The sequence below is a fragment of the Sinohyriopsis cumingii genome, chromosome 3 (assembly GCF_028554795.1).
Source record: "Sinohyriopsis cumingii isolate HCF-2022 chromosome 3, ASM2855479v2, whole genome shotgun sequence".
NCBI classification, from domain to species: Eukaryota; Metazoa; Mollusca; class Bivalvia; order Unionida; family Unionidae; genus Sinohyriopsis; species Sinohyriopsis cumingii.
This window is the reverse complement of record NC_142963.1, coordinates 70432365-70446669: the sequence shown is the minus strand read 5'-3', so window position 1 is coordinate 70446669 and position 14305 is coordinate 70432365. Positions and strand designations below refer to the sequence as shown.

At 41.8% G+C, this 14305-nt stretch overlaps 1 protein-coding gene across 1 annotated transcript in view; it reads left to right on the top strand.

Moving 5' to 3' along the window:
* Positions 1–14305, top strand: part of LOC149803072 (DNA repair and recombination protein RAD54B-like) — a 113499-nt gene that overhangs the window by 26147 nt on the left and 73047 nt on the right. The window contains exon 4 of the mRNA XM_089952644.1: positions 10404–10603. Coding sequence (XP_089808770.1) covers positions 10404–10603 — 200 coding nt within the window. The remainder of the gene's footprint in view (positions 1–10403; positions 10604–14305) is intronic.

Genomic DNA, 14305 nt, shown 5'->3' with positions numbered 1-14305 from the left:
TCATCGGAAAAAGAGCATTATTGAAAATTTTTCTAGACGCAATTAAAAATTGAGGATTAAGTCATTAACCCTTTACCTCATAGAGCATAGTGACAAAGTGCAGCTCGCTATACATAGAACACAGGTTACCTAGTCGACCGCATACGCATAGCTTGCCTGTGAACTATTAAGCAATGTAGTGTATGTTACGTTTAACAGCAATTTTAACCATTTTACATTTTTGGTACACATCTATTACATGTGGAACAATTTAAGAGTAAAGTCCGATTGTTATAGCTGTGTAATTATTTATCACGGAAGAATTTGTTATGTGCTTTAAAATCTGGAGAGAATTCGTTCACCGTCATGTCAGTGAGGCTGTGTGACCAACCGTAGAGCTGCCATTTCTCATACTCGAAATTTACAAGTTTTTCATCTGTGTCTACATCACTAAGTCACCTAAATTTGATAATTTATAAAAACTAATTGCAGCCTATATCAATATCAGAGCCTTTACCTAGGTTATTGAATCTTTCATAGTTGTGATTCTAATCATGAAAACTTCGTAAGTACTGAATGAAATCCGCGACCGCCATTTTGGAGAGTGGAGATTACGACCCAGTTACTTTAAATAGCAGATATCGACCAGTACATAAACAGTGACCACGTGATCTGACGTAATTGTCATTCACAGAAATGAATGTAGTATCTAATAAGGGGTTTTCCCCGAAGGTGGCACTACGAAAACCGGCTTAAAATGGCCGTTGTTTACAGCAGACGTAAAAAGGCGCTTCTATGGGACTTTTGTAGAAGCGTCAAAAGTCGCTTCGATGCGACTTTTGTAGAGGCGTCCAAAGACGGTTGTATGAGGTAAAGGGTTAAACAACCCAGTTTCCCCCCCCCCCCAAAAAAAAAAAAAAATCCATGGTTCTCTGGATGTCTAGTGGATTTTTGGGAGGTCCCATGGTAACTCCATGCTTATAGTGTGATCTATGTTTTTGGACCCCGATATGCGCACATTATCAAGGGAGAGGTTTATATACGATCTTTAGTTTGGAATGGAGAAATTGAAATACTCTGGAGTCTATTATTACATAAATCCTTCGTTCATATTGACAAACCATCTGAACCGTACATTGTTATATCATAATGCTTAGGATGACATCTGGCATGAGTATTATATGCTGTGATACACAAATAGCCATCCTACCAGGCTAGCTACATTCGATCAACCTCTAAGGCAGGAACAGGAACAGCTACAATCAAGCCATTGAAGGCTATGTCTTCTTTGTAACGTGCGCAGAAAAAATAATTTAGCTGAAACTTCAAAGAAAATTGATTACCTTTGCAGAACTGATACAATGCAAATGAAACAAAAGTTCAGTCTCAATCAATGTTCTACAATTATTTGGTGTTGCTGCTACAATATAAAGGGGCATTTGTTTGGTCCTCCAAAGTTGGCCATTATTGGTGACGTCAGTTACATATACATCCTTCATCAAAGCAAGCTGACTATAAACAAAGCTCCTTTCATCAAAGGAAGTCAGCACCAAACTTAAATAAAAGCAATGGACAGATGGAATCTGATGGATTGTTGTATTTCCGAAGTGACTGGAACATGTTTATCGGCCATGAAAGTTTTCTTTTTGCAGGAAAATATTTACACTTATGGTTGCAGCATTAAACACAACTTAAATTTCAAATCTTTTGAAACCATAGATATCTGGCTGTCAAGTTAATTGAAGGTGGGTAACTCACAAAGAAGTTTGTTTAACTTTTTAATTTGTTTAGATGTTTTCATTTAACCTAGGAATAGCCTCATCCTCTAGGTAGTCTTGTCCAGATGATTGCTGTCTCCAGCTGACTGAAATCCAGACAAATTTAACTACATGTACATGTAGCATGTAAACAACTATAGCCACATGCTTCTGGCAACAATGAATATCAAAGTGAATTGTTTAGCGACATGTTTGTTGACAATGTGATACAGATCAACAAGCACTAACAATTTTTTGTATATGTGTTATTTGTGTTTTCTGGTGTGATGTGACTGGCACATGAATTTTATAACATGTGATCTGTACTCGAATTCATTGATTTTTTTTATATACATGTACATCATTTAACGTAATATGGATTATATTACACAAATGTAAGTTGTCAAACTATGGGTAGTTTTGTTTTCATTTAATGAAAAGCATGTATTTTTTTCACCCACTGTTATTATTTCCCCAGTCATTTTTATGATACATGCATCATTTTCTAAAGCTAAATAACTGGTTGGTTATAACACAGTTTGGTACACAACACTTTTGGGTTCTGTGGACCCTTACCAATGTGTTATAGTGGTGTCACACTCTACTTAACACAGAATAAAATGTGATTAAGGTACTACAATGCATTTTTTTTGGGGGGGGAAGGGGGTAGCAGTAAACTAATTTTAAATATTATTTGCCTACTATTATTGCACAGTTCCCAACTCACTCTGCTGTCCTTCACTCTCTGTCAAAATGGTAGATACTCCAGTTATAGGAAGTGGACTAAGGTAATAGACTGGGATCATGTTTTTTTTATTCAAACCTTTAAAAAAAACCTAAATGACTACTTTAAAAGTTGGACAAAATTCAATGCTGTGCCAACTCAGTGCTGAAAATTCATGCAAGAGGATATGTTTTTCAGTAGAGCCAAAATGGCTACCTTGCTAACTGTATATAATGCTATCCTTACTGAATGTTGCCTGGCTATTGTTATCTCGTCTGTTCAGTTGATGTTGATTCAAGTCAGTCGACTGACATTTGATATGATTCTAGGTGCATAATTGGGTCTTTAAACAAACTTTTCAAAATATAGCATGGGTAATTTGTTGCAGTGGTTAGGAAACTATGAATCACCACTGTGTTGCCATAATATGGAAATTACAAATCAATGGGTCTGATTGGAATTTATTTAAACTTGTATGCAAAATATTATTGGATATTTTCATTCCCTCACCCCACCCTCACCCCCAGTGAAATGAAAAGTGAAAACAGTTCACTGCATTGCCTCTCCAAAAGTTAATTGTAAATCCCATGATAAATTGATATTTGATGGTGGCGGTTGTTGGTCTGGATGTCTAGATCCTGAACCTATACAAGTGGATTTGAAATTATTTGCCTATTCGCAATAGAGAAAGATGTTAACATAGATTTTAATTAAACAAAAAAAGAAAAAAACCTACATAACAAGTCAGAATTAGGAAACAGTCTTGTTTAAATGACTCTTCAGAGTTAACCCAAAAATCCTGAAGGAACTGCATCTGCTTTATTTATAAAGATGATTTTGTCATTGCTATTTTAGTAAATTTTAGCGATTAAAGACTAATGTTGATTAACTCCATTATTTTACAGTGTGACCTCTGATGGGCATACTCAGTTAACCAATTTGGCCCCGATCCCGTCTGTAGGCGTGATGAGGTTGTACCCTACTTCCAAGCTCTGCAGCATCAAGGTCATTTAAGATACACCAACTTGGGTGGTATTAAAAAAAAAGCAGACAGATATAGCTCTAAAATGATATCAAATAATCTGGAAGTTCTAGTTGCACTACAAAATACAGAGATAAAAATCTCATTTTTTGGACCTGTTATTTTTTTGCCCAAAATTTGCTCAAGATCGGAATGCGATTTTGTGTCCGGATTTTAGACCTTTTGGCCTCAGATGTAAGGCATACTGGTTTTAACTGCACACAGACAGGTGAACCTTTGCAAAAACTAGGATAAGGTGGGCATTTGGAATAAATTGCGGTCTCCATACGAAAATTATGGGTCCATTAAGCAAAAAAAAACAAAAAGAACTCCAACTTTTACCATTCTGCTCATGCGCAAGCAAAAAAACCGATGGAAAATGATGTTTCTAATACAACTAGGCATTGGTCTCGTGGAAAATCTGTTGAAAGCTGATGTATTACGATGTATTCAGAAATAGTCCCCCCCCCCATGTTTTTCCTACGCACATTTCAGGCAAAAACGACAAAAATCTCTGGGGCCAAATGAGTTAATATATAATCCTTTAGTCATTCAATTAACTAATTCATGTATGTCATGACTTTCTTCATCAAAGAACTGTTGATACAAAACTTTATTTTCTATCTTACTTACTTTTTATATCAATATGCATTACATTGCTCCCTTCTGGCCTGATGAGGTGAACTTCAGGTGCCCTTCTGGATGGACATAATGCACTTCAGATAACCTTCTGGCCTGACAATTCTTGTCATGTGCCCTTCTGACCTGACGGAATGCACGTCAGGTACCCATCTGATTTGACAGAATTCACGTTAGATGCCCTTCTTGCCTGACAGAATGCACATCAGGTACCTTCTGGCCTGACATAATGCACTTCAGGTGGCCTGATGGAATGTACATCAGGTACCCTTCTGACTTGACAGAATTCACTTGAGGTACTCTTCTGGCCTGACAGAATGCACTTCAGGTGCCTTTCTGGCCTGACAGAATGCACTTCAGGTGCCTTTCTGGCCTGACCGGATTCACTTCAGGTGCTCTCCTGCCTGGTAGAATGCACATCAGGTACCCTTCTGGCCTGACAGAATGCACGTCAAGTACCCTTCTGGCCTGCCAGAATGCACTTCAGGTACTCTTCTGGTCTGACAGAATGCACATCAGGTACCCTTCTGGCCTGACAGAACTTCAGATACTCTTCTGGCCTGACAGAATGCACATCAGGTACCTTGTGGCACATCAGGTACCCTTCTGGCTTGACAGAATGCACATCAGGTACCCTTCTGGCCTGACAGAATGCACATCAGGTACCCTTTTGGCCTGACAGAATGCACATCAGGTACCCTTCTAGCCTGACAGAACTTCAGGTACTCTTCTGGCTTGACAGAATGCACATCAGGTACCCTTCTGGCTAACAGAATGCACATCAGGTACATTTCTGGCCTGACAGTGCACTTCTGGTACTCATCTGGCCTGACAGAATGCACATCAGGTACCTTCTGGCCTGACAGAATGCACATCAGGTACCCTTCTGGTCTGACAGAATGCACATCAGGTACATTTCTGGCCTGACAGTGCACTTCTGGTACTCATCTGGTCTGACATAATGCACATCAGGTACCCTTCTGGCCTGACAGAATGCACATCAGGTACCTTCTGGCCTGACAGAATGCACATCAGGTACCCTTCTGGCCTGACAGAATGCATATCAGGTACCTTCTGGTCTGACAGAATGCACATCAGGTACCTTCTGGCCTGACAGAATGCACATCAGGTACTCTTCTGGCCTGACAGAATGCACATCAGGTACCTTCTGGCCTGACAGAATGCACATCAGGTACCCTTCTGGCCTGACAGAATGCATATCAGGTACCTTCTGGTCTGACAGAATGCACATCAGGTACATTTCTGGCCTGACAGTGCACTTCTGGTACTCATCTGGTCTGACAGAATGCACATCAGGTACCCTTCTGGCCTGACAGAATGCACATCAGGTACCTTCTGGCCTGACAGAATGCACATCAGGTACTCTTCTGGCCTGACAGAATGCACATCAGGTACCTTGTGGCACATCAGGTACCCTTCTGGCTTGACAGAATGCACATCAGGTACCCTTCTGGCCTGACAGAATGCACATCAGGTACCCTTCTGGCCTGACAGAATGCACATCAGGTACCCTTCTAGCCTGACAGAACTTCAGGTACTCTTCTGGCTTGACAGAATGCACATCAGGTACCCTTCTGGCTAACAGAATGCACATCAGGTACATTTCTGGCCTGACAGTGCACTTCTGGTACTCATCTGGCCTTACAGAATGCACATCAGGTACCCTTCTGGCCTGACAGAATGCACATCAGGTACCTTCTGGCCTGACAGAATGCACATCAGGTACCCTTCTGGCCTGACAGAATGCATATCAGGTACCTTCTGGTCTGACAGAATGCACATCAGGTACATTTCTGGCCTGACAGTGCACTTCTGGTACTCATCTGGTCTGACAGAATGCACATCAGGTACCCTTCTGGCCTGACAGAATGCACATCAGCTACCTTCTGGCCTGACAGAATGCACATCAGGTACTCTTCTGGCCTGACAGAATGCACATCAGGTACCTTCTGGCCTGACAGAATGCACATCAGGTACCCTTCTGGCCTGACAGAATGCATATCAGGTACCTTCTGGTCTGACAGAATGCACATCAGGTACATTTCTGGCCTGACAGTGCACTTCTGGTACTCATCTGGTCTGACAGAATGCACATCAGGTACCCTTCTGGCCTGACAGAATGCACATCAGGTACCTTCTGGCCTGACAGAATGCACATCAGGTACTCTTCTGGCCTGACAGAATGCACATCAGGTACCTTGTGGCACATCAGGTACCCTTCTGGCTTGACAGAATGCACATCAGGTACTCTTCTGGCCTGACAGAATGCACATCAGGTACCCTTCTGGCTAACAGAATGCACATCAGGTACATTTCTGGCCTGACAGTGCACTTCTGGTACTCATCTGGCCTGACAGAATGCACATCAGGTACCCTTCTGGCCTGACAGAACTTCAGGTACTCTTCTGGCTTGACAGAATGCACATCAGGTACCCTTCTGGCTAACAGAATGCACATCAGGTACATTTCTGGCCTGACAGTGCACTTCTGGTACTCATCTGGCCTGACAGAATGCACATCAGGTACCCTTCTGGCCTGACAGAATGCACATCAGGTACCTTCTGGCCTGACAGAATGCACATCAGGTACCCTTCTGGCCTGACAGAATGCATATCAGGTACCTTCTGGTCTGACAGAATGCACATCAGGTACATTTCTGGCCTGACAGTGCACTTCTGGTACTCATCTGGCCTGATGCACATCAGGTACCCTTCTGGCCTGACAGAATGCACATCAGGTACCTTCTGGCCTGACAGAATGCACATCAGGTACCCTTCTGGCCTGACAGAATGCATATCAGGTACCTTCTGGTCTGACAGAATGCACATCAGGTACATTTCTGGCCTGACAGTGCACTTCTGGTACTCATCTGGTCTGACAGAATGCACATCAGGTACCCTTCTGGCCTGACAGAATGCACATCAGGTACCTTCTGGCCTGACAGAATGCACATCAGGTACCCTTCTGGCCTGACAGAATGCATATCAGGTACCTTCTGGTCTGACAGAATGCACATCAGGTACATTTCTGGCCTGACAGTGCACTTCTGGTACTCATCTGGTCTGACAGAATGCACATCAGGTACCCTTCTGGCCTGACAGAATGCACATCAGGTACCTTCTGGCCTGACAGAATGCACATCAGGTACTCTTCTGGCCTGACAGAATGCACATCAGGTACCTTCTGGCCTGACGGAATGCACATCAGGTACCCTTCTGGCCTGACAGAATGCATATCAGGTACCTTCTGGCCTGACAGAATGCACATCAGGTACATTTCTGGCCTGACAGTGCACTTCTGGTACTCATCTGGTCTGACAGAATGCACATCAGGTACCCTTCTGGCCTGACAGAATGCACATCAGGTACCTTCTGGCCTGACAGAATGCACATCAGGTACTCATCTGGCCTGACAGAATGCACATCAGGTACCCTTCTGGCCTGACAGAATGCACATCAGGTACCTTCTGGCCTGACAGAATGCACATCAGGTACCCTTCTGGCCTGACAGAATGCATATCAGGTACCTTCTGGTCTGACAGAATGCACATCAGGTACATTTCTGGCCTGACAGTGCACTTCTGGTACTCATCTGGCCTGACAGAATGCACATCAGGTACCCTTCTGGCCTGACAGAATGCACATCAGGTACCTTCTGGCCTGACAGAATGCACATCAGGTACCCTTCTGGCCTGACAGAATGCACATCAGGTACCTTCTGGCCTGACAGAATGCACATCAGGTACCCTTCTGGCCTGACAGAATGCATATCAGGTACCTTCTGGTCTGACAGAATGCACATCAGGTACATTTCTGGCCTGACAGTGCACTTCTGGTACTCATCTGGCCTGACAGAATGCACATCATGTACCCTTCTGGCCTGACAGAATGCACATCAGGTACCTTCTGGCCTGACAGAATGCACATCAGGTACCCTTCTGGCCTGACAGAATGCACATCAGGTACCTTCTGGCCTGACAGAATGCACATCAGCTACCTTCTGGCCTGACAGAATGCACATCAGGTACTCTTCTGGCCTGACAGAATGCACATCAGGTACCTTCTGGCCTGACAGAATGCACATCAGGTACCCTTCTGGCCTGACAGAATGCACATTAGGTACCCTTCTAGCCTGACAGAACTTCAGGTACTCTTCTGGCTTGACAGAATGCACATCAGGTACCCTTCTGGCTAACAGAATGCACATCAGGTACATTTCTGGCCTGACAGTGCACTTCTGGTACTCATCTGGCCTGACAGAATGCACATCAGGTACCCTTCTGGCCTGACAGAATGCACATCAGGTACCTTCTGGCCTGACAGAATGCACATCAGGTACCCTTCTGGCCTGACAGAATGCATATCAGGTACCTTCTGGTCTGACAGAATGCACATCAGGTACATTTCTGGCCTGACAGTGCACTTCTGGTACTCATCTGGCCTGACAGAATGCACATCAGGTACCCTTCTGGCCTGACAGAATGCACATCAGGTACCTTCTGGCCTGACAGAATGCACATCAGGTACCCTTCTGGCCTGACAGAATGCACATCAGGTACCTTCTGGCCTGACAGAATGCACATCAGGTACCCTTCTGGCCTGACAGAATGCATATCAGGTACCTTCTGGTCTGACAGAATGCACATCAGGTACATTTCTGGCCTGACAGTGCACTTCTGGTACTCATCTGGCCTGACAGAATGCACATCATGTACCCTTCTGGCCTGACAGAATGCACATCAGGTACCTTCTGGCCTGACAGAATGCACATCAGGTACCCTTCTGGCCTGACAGAATGCATATCAGGTACCTTCTGGTCTGACAGAATGCACATCAGGTACATTTCTGGCCTGACAGTGCACTTCTGGTACTCATCTGGTCTGACAGAATGCACATCAGGTACCCTTCTGGCCTGACAGAATGCACATCAGGTACCTTCTGGCCTGACAGAATGCACATCAGGTACCCTTCTGGCCTGACAGAATGCATATCAGGTACCTTCTGGTCTGACAGAATGCACATCAGGTACATTTCTGGCCTGACAGTGCACTTCTGGTACTCATCTGGTCTGACAGAATGCACATCAGGTACCCTTCTGGCCTGACAGAATGCACATCAGGTACCTTCTGGCCTGACAGAATGCACATCAGGTACTCTTCTGGCCTGACAGAATGCACATCAGGTACCTTCTGGCCTAACAGAATGCACATCAGGTACCTTCTGGCCTGACAGAATGCACATCAGGTACCTTCTGGCCTGACAGAATGCACATCAGGTACCTTCTGGCCTGACAGAATACACATCAGGTACCTTCTGGCCTGACAGAATGCACATCAGGTACCCTTCTGGTCTGACAGAATGCACATCAGGTACATTTCTGGCCTGACAGTGCACTTCTGGTACTCATCTGGCCTGACAGAATGCACATCAGGTACCTTCTGGCCTGACAGAATGCACATCAGGTACCCTTCTGGCCTGACAGAATGCACATCAGGTACTTTCTGGCCTGACAGAATGCACATCAGGTACTCTTCTGGCCTGACAGAATGCACATCAGGTACCTTCTGGCCTAACAGAATGCACATCAGGTACTTTCTGGCCTGACAGAATGCACATCAGGCACCTTCTGGCCTGACAGAATGCACATCGGGTACATTTCTGGCCTTACAATGCACTTCTGGTACTCATCTGGTCTGACAGAATGCACATCAGGTACCCTTCTGGCCTGACAGAATGCACATCAGGTACTCTTCTGGCCTGACAGAATGCACTTCAGGTACCTTCTGGCCTAACAGAATGCACATCAGGTACCTTCTGGCCTGACAGAATGCACATCAGGCACCTTCTGGCCTGACAGAATGCACATCAGGTACATTTCTGGCCTGAAAATGCACTTCTGGTACTCATCTGGCCTGACAGAATGCACATCAGGTACCTTCTGGTCTGAGAGAATGCACATCAGGTACATTTCTGGCCCGACAATGCACTTCTGGTACTCATCTGGCCTGATAGAATGCACATCAGATACCCTTCTGGCCTGGCAAAACATGCTTAAGATGTTCTTTTGAACAACATTTTGCATTGCTTTTTTCATGGTCTGTAGGAAACACTACTCAGTCAGTGGTGATTATGTAGTATGTATGTAATAGCATTTTACAGCACCTCAGCACATTAGTGGCTATATGATGACAAATAAAAGTTGGAAAGAAATATGGTTAAACAATACAAGATTAATTCTAATGTTGGGTTTTCTATTTCTACAGACCGAGAGCGCATGAAACTGGCAAAGATACAGAGCCATCTTCAGAAAACCCTGTGATACAGAGTGAAATTATGTCTAATGGTCCACAAAGGCCCAAGTTTGCATCACCGTCATTGGTGATGGCAAAATGTGCTCCAATGTTCATTTCACCCACATCCAAAGAGAATGTATTACGTGAATGTGTTACATCAGGATTGACAGGTAAGGTTATCTGTTCATTAGCACAATTGTATGATGTATCATACATGAATACAAGTCTGGTGGCTTGCACACCTCATGGATGGCAACTTATTTTTGCTTACTTAGATTTAACCTGCAACACATTTAAATAACACACAAAGATAGGCTATGCACAATTTAACATTTTAGTCCTGTTATTTGGTGGTGGTATAATGCAGACCTCATTTTTCAACCTAGCATAGGGTGAAAACTTCACGTTGGGCACATTGGAGTTTTAGTCAGTACAGATTACCTTTGTAAAGACCATGCTGAGTCAATGAAGCTTTGATCACTCTGTGGTCATAAAGAGGTATCAAATACTGTGATTTAAGAGGAGTAATAAAACAAAGAAACAAGTTTATTTTCTAATTGCAAATATTTCTAGATAGTAAACATTACATGTGATTAGCAGATCAAAGCTTTAGCTGGTGCTTGTTGCCTCAACAAATTATGTGTGTGTGTGATTATGATTTTTAACATAGCTTTAACAATTTTTCAGTCATATCGCTACAGTGTCTCCAGTGTGACAGTTTATAGTGATGTCTAGCACTGGGGCATCATGCCACATACGTTTAGATGATGGCCCACCCAGTCATATTATCCTGACACCAGGCCGACCAGTCCTAACACGAAGCTTTTAATGCTGAGCGCCTAGCGAGGCAGCTACTAGTACCATTTTTGTAAGTCTTTGGTATGACTGGGCCGGGGATCGCACCCACGACCTCCCGCTTCTGGGGCAACAAATTATGCAGAGTAATTGAAGCATTGATCACTGTAAAATCACAAATAGTATCAAATACTGTGATTTAAGATAAAAATATGGAAAAAATTATAGGTTATGATCCAAAGGAAAGTAAATAAATGCAATTTGCCTTCACTATGCATTGTTCCTATGATTTGCCTTCAGGTTTGAATCAGTAATGTTTTTTCCTCCCTTAGTTTAACAGTAAGTGTCATTGTAGCCATATTGCAGTATTTTGCACAGTTTGGAATTATTCATGACAGAGGAGATGAGGAAATTGCCAGTCGTTTGTGTGTAATCCACTAGATCACAGATCCAGGCCTCCTGAACTAAAAAGATGTTCACTACATCTTTGTCTTATATTAGCAACAAATGTGCTTAAATGCAGACTTGCCTGGGCAGAAGTCAAGATTAGATTGGTCATCCCTTGTAATATATTGATTAGTGCCTGATAGTGTAAATTGTCTACTGACAACTTCCATTTGCACCTGGTCAGTATATTTTTTATTAGTTCTCACAAATACTAATTACTTTGCAGACATTCAACACTTCAAGGAAGTATACTCTATTTTTTTTTGTCCTATCTGACTCTGTCTTCATCACTGTAACCTAATGGCACTTACAGTTCAACTCAGTACTTGATGCTTTTGTAAGTTATATCAGTAAATGAGAGGTAGACAGGCATTTAATGTAATTTGCAGTGTCCACTTCATATTAAGTTCTGATAGCAGGATCCTTAACTTATTTCACCAGCAAGTGTGATTGGCTTATTTTCTCTGATTATGAGAATCAACAACAGTGATCAGAATTAAGTGTGTTTCATACAAGTCAGGATAGCTGGGGACAGTCACATCTGTAATAATTGATGAATTACTATTCAATCCATATATGTGTCATGCTTTAGTGAAAAGATGGGAAACTTTCACAGCCCAAATTTTGACCCAGATGAACAAGCATATCCACAGTAAAGTGGATGCCATCATTGTTGGCATTCATTGCTAATTTTCCAGTGCCTGAATCTCTGTCAGCAGAAAGATTTCCTACTGACAAAAAGACATTCCAAAGAATATTCTGCAAAACATCCATGACTTACTATCATACAAGATCTGCTTTTTAGTCACTTTGCTTGCAACAGGCAAAATCAGTAAGACATGTGCTCTATCAGTTGACCCAAACTACATTGCTAGAACATTTCATTGTACCAAGATAATGTGTGAAATTCAAACCAAATTTAACACATGTTTAAATTTTTTTATAAATAAATAGCATGAACAGATGACAAATATCGATCAATGGAAATTTTGGTAAAGGTCTATAAATGGCAACACTAAGAAATAACTACAAATTAAAGAATGGTCTTGCCAGCTGAAATTTGTGTTTGAATTTTATATTTTTAATTGGTTTCAATTAAAACTGCAAAAGATTTCCAACATTCCCAAACATTTACACTGTATGCAATGACTGAAATGATGTTTCTTTAATTTAACTGATCTGAAACTCAACCATTTTTTCAATTTTAACACTAGGTTTACAGCTGACAATTAAATACATGTAAGCCAGTGACAGTTAACCATACCTTCCTCAACTTGAGATTGCATCATTTGCTGTATGCCTTTTATGTCCTATCATAGTATGACAGGATTTAGCTAGTATGACATGTCATTGTTGAATATATCTGACAATTTAGTTGGTAAGTCCTGTCATTGTTGAATATATCTGACAATTTAGTTGGCAAGACATGTCGTCATTGAATATGTCTGACAATTAAGGTACATTATCCTTATTATCATTGTGATATTGTTTCATATAATGTATGTATATGATGAAAATATATTGATAATGCAACTAGGTGTGCTTGCTGGGCATGATTATTGGCTGACACTATATGTAGCACATGCATGTTCATTTATAAGGTTACCCATTTGTAAATGTTTATAGGCAGCAAACTAGACTAAGCCATTTATTCATAAAAATGTTGCAGCCAACGTTTCAGTTTAATTATTATACCAGTAAATGTAATATGCCATCATCTATTCAGATGTGAAAAGAGTCATGGCAACACTGCAGGCATGTCCATGAGAACATAGTTAATTGCTTGCTCAGCTGCTAAGCTGGATTTATTTTGATAGCTGTTCAAAACTTAAAAGTCCTTCAAAACCATGACACAAGCTAATTATCAGATTAATTTGTCTTCAGCTGATTAAACTATATAGAAGGTGTTGAAATCACAGTAATCTCTAGTTCCAGGTCAGTCTGATTTCTTGTTACAATCACACACTGTAGACAACCCTGAAGTTTTTGCTTTTGGCTAATATGTGGATTATTCTTCAAAATGTGCTTTGATATATTTGAAAACAACTTAAACTTCAAATAGCATACATACTTTTGTCTATTCTTTTTTTTTTGTTTTTCTCGATTCAGATATACTGTTTCGGGACAGTGTAACTGCTGTGTGCTAACTGTTTATTAGTATAAAAAATGGTGAGTTATTGTCATGCACTGTCAACAGGACATGTGTATCACATTTATGACCACTGTCTTGAGGTGTTAACCAGTACAAACATATGGATCCCTTTTTTATTGCAAATTTATGAATGTTTAGCTGACAAGCTTTGGTTCATTTGTGCTTTCTTACAATGAATACATGTGCTCTGACACTGAGAGGGAGGCAACTTCAACTTTACTGATGCACAAATTTTAGAGTTCTGTAGGTCTCATGTCAAAAGGCATAGTTTGACCTTGTTTGACCTATATTAGCAATGCAGCAGGCTGCTTTTCTAGGTTGCTTAGTACCTTCATAATGATGTGGGTTACTCTGATTTACTGAAGCAAAAATGTTTTCTCTTAACTGCATCAATTCATAAGACACTGTGCTAACTCAAACCAGTATATCACAAAACTTGATGCTGCTTCTTACTCATTAGGAGACTAGAGATATGGCT